We start from the raw sequence: 8679 nt of genomic DNA, 5'->3' as shown, positions 1-8679 counted from the left end.
AATCATGACAGATCAATAAATGAAATAGAACATTTATAAGAAAGATCGTTACCAGTATTTTATTACCTTTGATTACCTGTCGGCTATTTGTCAACCTTTCCCACGAGACAATACTATAATTAAAAAAGAACCTCTAAATTGTTTTTATATTTTCTTAATTTTCTGTGTCATTAAGATAGAGAGCGAATGCGTGACACAGAAAATGAAACTTTCTTACTCTTGGCGATTAGCTTAAGGCATTTTGGCGAGAAATTGAAACACCATTTTACAGCAACCTGTTTCATTCAATGATCTCTCCGCAGCACTTTTCATAATTCTAGCAAGCACCACTAATCTGCTTAGGTAGATGCTTGGTTTTTATCTTTTTTGCAACTAATTAATTTTTTTATTTAATAAATTAGGTGCTTTTTATCTTTTGTGTTTGTGTGTTGAAAATTTTTTTCTCAGTGGCTTCATCGATATTTTGGATAGGAATTCCTGAAACGGTGTTATTGTGATGTAAACAGTGGTTGATAAAATCAGTGGATAACGAAGAGCAAAGGATAGCGACAAGTGCATCACTTGTTGGATACAGTATCCGGATTCGTAACAAGGATGTGGATTATTGTTTGTGATTGAAACATGAACATAGAATGGCTTACGTTAACGTTGCCGAGTGGAATCCTGAACATGTAGTAGACTGGCTACGGGGTGAGTTATGTTCATTCAACATGAACATTAATTAACGTACTCTTTCAAATTACAGGTGGGTAAAGTTCCAGCCGGAGCATCCCGTATTTGAAGCGAAAGATCGGCTCAATAGAGTTATAAAATAGAATATTGCGTGCATGTAAACATAAAACAGTATCAATTAATATTTTTATAATGACAGGTAAATCTGACGCACGGCGAACATCAAAGCATCAGCCGTAATACAAAAACAGATTTAGGGATGTTATGGAATAACAATATCACCCAGTGCAGGAATATCTTAAAACTATTAAATTCTATCTTAAAACGATTTTAATAATAAATGTGAAAAATGTTTTGATGCATTATAGTTTTATGTAGGTATTTATTTCTATTATTTATTTAAAAACACTTTTGAAACAGTTTTGTGTTATGAGTTAGATAAATAGAAGGCAAATAATCTTCCTTTAATATATTAAAAAAAAAAAAATCGTTTAAAATTTTTTTTAATGGGTTAAAAATTTTAAAAAGTATGGAAATTTTTGTAGAGAATATGGCAGGAAAAAATTAGCTAATAAGCATTTATTACAAAGAATACTTAAAAAGGAAAAAAAAAAGTCTTTCAGTAAGATTATGTTTTTGTTTCTATAATTAAAAATAAAAAAATTAGATTATTTTTCTGATAAAAAGAAACTAATTAATTCCTTAAAGTATGTTTTTGGGATTGAAGAAGACACTTTAAATCTATTAGATCATTGTGAATCATAGATCATTGGATAAAAACAAAAAGCAGCATTAAAATATTTTCATATGTGTTTTTTTATCAGGTTGTGTTTTTGCTTTAGTCAACATAGCACAAAACATAGCACCTTTTAATTTATTTGACAGATCAGTTACTTCAGGTATGAAAATATGGGTGACTGGTGGCCAATTAAAGGAGACTTCATCTCAAATCAGTTTTTTTATTGTAAAATTTTTATTTAAGCCATTCAAGAAATCAGAAAACACATCTAGGAACATTCAGTAACATACCTATGCAGAGAAGTAGATTAAAGTTTGAAATATGAAAGCATTAATATTTCTTTTAAAACCAATATTTTCATGTTAGAAATTTAAAGTAGGTAGTAATTTTGTACATTGTAGACAGTGCTTTTCTTCACGGTTTATGAATAATTCTAAATTTTTAACATAATTTCTAATTTGAAACTTTTCAATTATTATGTTAGCATCTTCTCAGTGTTTTTTTAACCCTCTCCCTTGTAAGCAAAAATAAGCAACCCCCTATGCTTACTTAAGTTTCTGAACTTAAGCAATAATAATCTAATTTTAAGAATTATTATGATAGCATTAGAAACATTTTGATTAATTTCTTTAAAATCCTGTTTAATTAAAGTTCTGAATCATAATTTTAATAAAACATAGGTTTTATTCAATGTTTTAACATGAACTATTATTAAATCTAATCAGTATGCATTTACATAAATTTAGATGATATGTAACACTCAATGTGTTATATGGATTATATATATGGTAACTTAAGATTGTATGTTAACAATTTTCCCATGTCCATTATCCTGATATTTCAAAAATACCATATTACCAGACTGGTTGGAATGCGCTATAATGGCCAATAATATATATTGCTAATTTTAGGGATACATGCTTCTTTTCAATATTAAACATAAATCACCTTGCACTGAAAATATATTAATATATTTGCAAGTGAGTTTTTTGTTGAGTTATGTAAAAATAAAATTTTTATTTTCTTAAAAAATAAAAGCTATCTTCAGTAAATTGATTTAAAAATTTATTTTAAGACGAATTGCAAAAGGCTGCTAAAGAGAAATTGTGTTTTCTGAACTACTTTATAAAAGTGAGCTTATTTAATTTATATTATTATTTTTTAAAAATATTTATTGCAGTGATTGCATTAAATGAGAACGAAAGTCATATTTTGAAAAATAAAATTTAACATTAATTTAAGAATTCATTAATTAAAAAAAATAATTTTAGTCAGTTCCTTAAAAAAGATCTTTTTGCTTTAAATCAATTAACTTTAATACCCATTCATCAAGCTCTTCAATTGTTCAATTCAATTTAAAAACATTCCAATTTCTTAAAAATTGATTTAAACAGCCATAAAGCAAATAAATAAATAATCAAAGCACTAATGTATATATTTTTTAATATAGTAATTTAAGCATTTAAAAATAAAATTATAAATTTTTTAATTCAAATTTTTCAATTGAAGGATATAAAAATATTTTTTTTAAAATTAGTGGAACAATAAACTAAATTTTCATCAAAAATTCGACTTTTTGATTTTCACATCACATTAGATACATTTAGCAGACTGCCATATACGAGATGTTTACTCATCCCATAAAGATAATTACGAAGTTAACTACTATTAAAATTTGATTCGCAAAGAATAGATGAACAAGAAATTATTTTCTAAATATTTAAAAAAAAAAACTTGATTTTGTTTTAAACTATTCAAATGAATAATTTTTCCTGCCTGCATCTCATTAAAAGGTATTGTGCACTCAAATGTTTGTGAAAATTACAACACCCTGAAATAATTATCAAGTTGAACTCTAACTCAAATGTAAAGTGATATAAAACAAACAAATCATTAGAATTGCAGTGATTGCGAATGTACCTCTATTGCATATGTTTATTTGTAGTACTACTATTAGTAATAAGTGGAATTTATTAATTTCAAACAATTCCTTTATGGAATTGTCTGAAAAATACCATATTCCCAAGAAGGAATTTCATATTGAAAAGAAGCATGTATCCCTAAAATTGTCCATGAGTTACTTAAAACTAAATTTTATTGGTAAGTGTGTTACTTACTCATTACAGCTCAATCTACTTTCCAATCAGTCTGGTTAGGTTTAAGTTCTCTTGCAGTAACATTAACTATGTGAGGCTCTTGAGATTTATTCTCTGTGTAATACAAATATGTGTTAGTTTCAAAGATAAAGTTTTTCCTGAAAACAAATTTTCTCTGAATTTTCTTCTTTTGAAAACAAAGTTAAGTTTTTTTTTTGTTTTTTTTAGAGGGTTCAAAATTTAAAATAAATAGAGACGCAGAGATTGAATTGTAACATGAAAAACAATAAAACCGATTTCCTACTCTTCTGTTCAATATTGGTAATAAGATAAAATTTCTCACAAAGCATCGAAAGCTTAAGAGATTGTTTATAGGTCGATCTCATTGCACATGAAATACATTTATAGTTGTCTGATGATTTTCTTAATAGAAGAGTCAATGATTTTGACATAAGCATAAATGTCAAAAGAAATGTTACTCTAGTAAGAACATTGTATTGAGTAACTATTGACCATATAAGTTTTTCAGAAATAATGTAAGTAAACATTCTGAAAATGCCTGGCTCTTCCATTCTTTCAGGAAAAAGAATGAATGTATTATTTTGAGGTTAACATGATTCAAAAATGTATGAAACATAACAATACCTGTCTAAAATTAACATTTCAAATATTTAAATTAGTTTTTTTCTAATTAGTTTTAAAGTTTATTTATTTTTGATTTAATGGTTCATTATTGTTTTAATAAGTTTAATATGGAAATAAAATGTTTAATACAAATTATTTCTTAATACTGCATGTAATAATATTAAATTAAGAACTACCATGCATATGAAATTCATCAACAAATTGAGAGCGTAAGAATTAATTTGAATGAGAATTTAGATATTAAGAATAATTTTGATACTAAAGATCCTTTATTAGTAGATTCTAAATATATTTTTAAATTTAATAACTTATTGTTCTTTTAATCTTTTTATTGTGCGAATAAATCATCTAATATAAATTATGTAATACTTAAAATTATGAACAAACACCATTTTATAACCATCAACTGAGATATAATAAAAAGAAAGTAAGGATTAATTCCCCCTCTTTACTTTTTCTGTAACTAAAGAGTTTTTACTACACTGTTTGAAATTTATAATTTTTCCAATTTTATTGGATAGAAATTGATATTAATAATTTATGTATCTTAATGTTTCTCCTTCTTTAAACAAAACAAGTTAATGTATTACAAGTTTGTGTTATTTATAAGGCTGGACATAGGCTATACAGACCCTTCTTTGAAGCACAAAAGGTCTTTGGATTTTGGACAGTCATTTTGTTGACTCTTTTTAAAAGATTGTAGTTTTTATGAAAATGTAAAGAATTTTTTTTAAAAAACAATTAAACATATTAGTAAATTTTCTGGACCCGCTGACAATTTTTGGTTTCTTCCTCCTTCTTGAGTATGGGCTTGATTATTTATTATGGCCTTTATGAATTTTTTAAGAAGTAGCAATAAAGAGAAACAAAATAAGCCTTAAATTCACTCTTGCAGAAACTGGTGTAATATATTTATTCTCTTTAAAGGAATTCTGCTCTCTCTTTAGAATACTTCATTATAACATTAGGCATGATAATTCATATACAGTAGGGAACCGATTATCCGGAACGATCGGGACCATCGCTATTCCGGATAACTGATTTTTCCGGTTTTCTGAATCGCTACAAAAAGCCGTTTTTTTATTGTTAAACCCAACTAAAAATATTTTTTTTTTTGGAAATAATCTTAAAAAGAAGAAAAAACGATGAAGTAATACACTAATGATTATTTCCAAAATGATGGTAGGGTGAACATCTTTCAAAAAAGAAAGAAAAATCCTAAAATCTTAAAAGGAAAATTTTTTTTTTTTAAAATGGCGGGAAATTTTATCGAATTTCGTTCCGGTTTTTTGATTTTCCGGTTTTCTGATTTCCGGATAACGGGTTCTGTACTTATTACATTCTAAATGTTGGAATAAGAAACAAGACTTTTTTCTGAATCAATGAAGATTTTTTAATTAATTGGAATAAAAACAGATATATTTATCTATTGCTGAAACACACTCACAAAAAATGAAATAATAATACTTAGTTAAAATCTATGACAACGACAATGAGTCACAACTTTAGACATAACAAGCTACATTGACTTTAATTGGCTATAAATTTATTCATTAATTTTTTTTTTTAGATTATTCTTTTAGTTTTAAATTGTAATTGTATCTGGGACTAAATGGGTATATTTAGCATATTAAAAGAAAAACCTAACTTATATTCTCTGCTTTTCATCCATTCATTTTTAATTAGTATAGTGAGTTTATTTCATAATATTGTGAGAAGAAATACATCACATGATTTTGAAAAGAAAAAAACACGAAATGTTATCTTCAACATACTTTTAATATTTAAGTATGGGTATTTTTTATTTCCTTTACTGGAGGGCATGCTTTTATTATTTGATGATATTTATAATTATGATGATATTTAATGGTATTTACGATTATTTTTTTCTTTTGAAAGGCTGAAAAAAAATTTTTTTTTCCTCAATTAAAAAAAAAAAATTGAGTAATTAAAAATCATTTTCTTATTTGATTCCACGTAAGGTAAAATTGACAACAATTACACAACAAGTTACTTACAAACTTACTCTTATTACTTACAATTCATTTATTTGTTTGATTTTATTCTTTAACACTCCATATGCAAGAAATTATTTCAACTTTCTGTAGAATGCTTTAACAACCTTGGAATCTTCTCTCATTTATAGAGTGGGTGAAATATTTTTACTAATTTTTCTTGTTTTAGTAATTTGGAAGTGAAGGACAAAAAAAATTCCGAAGCAAAAAGTCTTATTTTATAAAATTTTTGAGAAAGCCTTTTTTTAAAATTATAGTTTACAGTCCTGTTGTTGGAGTATTTATAGTTAATATCGTTATTACTCTTTGTATGTATGAAGGGAATATTCAATAATTTTCTTTTTAAAGAAAATTAATTAAAAACGTAACTTGTAAGAAATTTCAACTGAGCACTCAGCAATCTCAATTTTCCTATCTCTTTCCTCTTGAGTTTGGCCTTTGTTCACTGTTGTTTCCATATTGTTGAAAAGAGTACTATTTAAGAGAAGAACCTTTATTATAGATCAATTATGCGCAACCTATTGCTTGAAGGCTAAATTTGACACCCGAAGTTTATAACTTGGCCCTTGAACAATTTCAAATATGTGTAAAAAACTATTTAATAAGAAAAAATTTAATAAAAAAAATTTATGTCTTTTTTTTTTAGCCTAAAAAAGTTAAACTTTTATATATGGCTGGCTATGAGTTCAGTACTTGGAGGAAAATGTAATTTTTTTACGAATTTTACACACCTACTACTTATATCTATGTTATTTTCATACATCTTACATTTTTATGATTGCAATTTGCTTTTCTCATGTTGGCCCACAACATGCATTTTTTAGTTTTTGTGGCCCACTAAAGAAAAAAAAAGGTAGTATACATCTCTTTTATACAGGGCTGATTGTGCTCCGGAAAAATTCCGAATTTTTTCGCTAACAGTGATCCGGAAGTTTCCGGAGATTGAAGGTCCAGAAGTTTAAAAAAATCATTGATCACAGAAGTTTCTGAAAATCAATTTTTCAAAGGTGGAACTTAAAAACACAGTTTATTTTATTTGTTTGTAAGGGAGATCCAGAGAGATACTTCATAAGCTTATAATCATGATTAATATTCATTTTTTATCAGTAAATAGTTATAATCATAAACTCAGGAAAAAAAGACATATTTGTAAATTTTAATTACTTCTCCAGGTCATCATAGGTATGTGTAAATGGTATAGGTATGTGTAAAATTGTAAATTTATTTAAGTAAATTTTAAGTAAACTAAGAAATATTGAGAAAAAGGAAAAATAAACTTGTTTAAATTTTTTTCAATTTAAACTTTTTTTTTAACTCAAGTTATTTTCCGGAATTTTGGCTTGAGCTCATAATCACCCCTGTTTATAGGTCTGATCAGAAGTTTATTTGTTTTTGTCTCTCGGAAGATATAAATTTATTGTACAATGAAGTTTTTATTACTTTACACACATTGTAAAATTACTTTTTAATATGATGTAATTTTAAATAAAAATAAAATATTTGTGCATTCATATGAAAGTCATCAGTGGTTCCATGAAGTTAAGTGTTAAGTGCAAGTGTAATGGGTTCAGATTGCTAGTCAACCAGTTCTGGTGGTAGGCCAGTGATAGCAAGTATTGGGTTGAGCACCCTCATTTATTAAAGCATGCCTTTTAAGTTGAAGAGTCATACTTATTTCGATGATAAAATTTTTTTCCTTACAAGAATAAGTTAAGTGTGCTATTCTGTTTTTCGGATAAATTATTTTTTTCTAATTGTTGCAATGTTTTTTTAGGTCTTGAAGATGAGATCCAACCATACACTCAATTCTTCGTTAATAAAAAAGTCAATGGTTGTCAGCTGTTGACACTAGCCAAAGATGACCTAGCTAATTTGAATATGACCAAGATTGGTCATCAGGAGTTAGTTTTAGAAGCAGTTGAACAACTTAGACAATTGGTAAGTTTAAACAAATATTGATTTTTCTCTATATATGTTAATGACATAATAAAGATAAAAAGAATTTTTTTTTGCAATATTTATTATCAAGTTTAAAAATTTTTAAATTTGAATATTTTTAACATTTTTTAATAATTTTTTCTTCTTTCAAAATCTTTTTTCTATCTTATTTTTATAAATCATTCTTACCATTTAAATGTAAAAGTTATTTGATTTCTTCATTACTAATGTTACATACTTAGTAATTATAACTTATTATTCTTTAAAACACAGGTTTACATTTATTGTTATAAAATATTCTAGTTTAATGAGATTATTCATTGTACACAAGTCAATTCAATCTAGGAGTTTTTGTAAAGCTCCTGTTTTTGGAATTTTGAGAAAAAAAGTTTCATTACTAATGTTACATACATAGTAATTATAACTTATTATTCTTTAAAACACAGTTTTACATTTATTGTTATAAAATATCCTAGTTTTATGAGATAATTTATGTCTAGCACAGGTCAATTTAATCTAGGATTTCTTGTAAAGGTAGTGTTTTTTGGAATTTTGAGAAAAAAAGAAGTTTCTT

At 26.1% G+C, this 8679-nt stretch overlaps 1 protein-coding gene across 3 annotated transcripts in view; it reads left to right on the top strand.

Moving 5' to 3' along the window:
* The first annotated feature begins 254 nt into the window (after window positions 1–254).
* The window catches only part of LOC107451441 (uncharacterized), a 31443-nt gene continuing 23018 nt past the window's right edge, over window positions 255–8679 (top strand). The window contains exons 1-3 of one of the 3 annotated variants that reach the window (XM_071185586.1): window positions 273–342; window positions 472–690; window positions 7942–8105. In XM_071185586.1, the coding sequence (XP_071041687.1) occupies window positions 633–690; window positions 7942–8105 (222 nt within the window). In that variant the 5' untranslated portion in view covers window positions 273–342; window positions 472–632. Of the gene's footprint in view, window positions 691–7941; window positions 8106–8679 lie in introns of all 3 variants that reach the window. The other 2 variants (XM_043043819.2, XM_043043818.2) reach the window with 2 other exon arrangements.

Source organism: Parasteatoda tepidariorum, chromosome 9, assembly GCF_043381705.1.
Source record: "Parasteatoda tepidariorum isolate YZ-2023 chromosome 9, CAS_Ptep_4.0, whole genome shotgun sequence".
Taxonomy (NCBI): Eukaryota; Metazoa; Arthropoda; class Arachnida; order Araneae; family Theridiidae; genus Parasteatoda; species Parasteatoda tepidariorum.
Note: the sequence above shows the minus strand (reverse complement) of the source record. Positions and strands in the feature narration are given on the sequence as shown.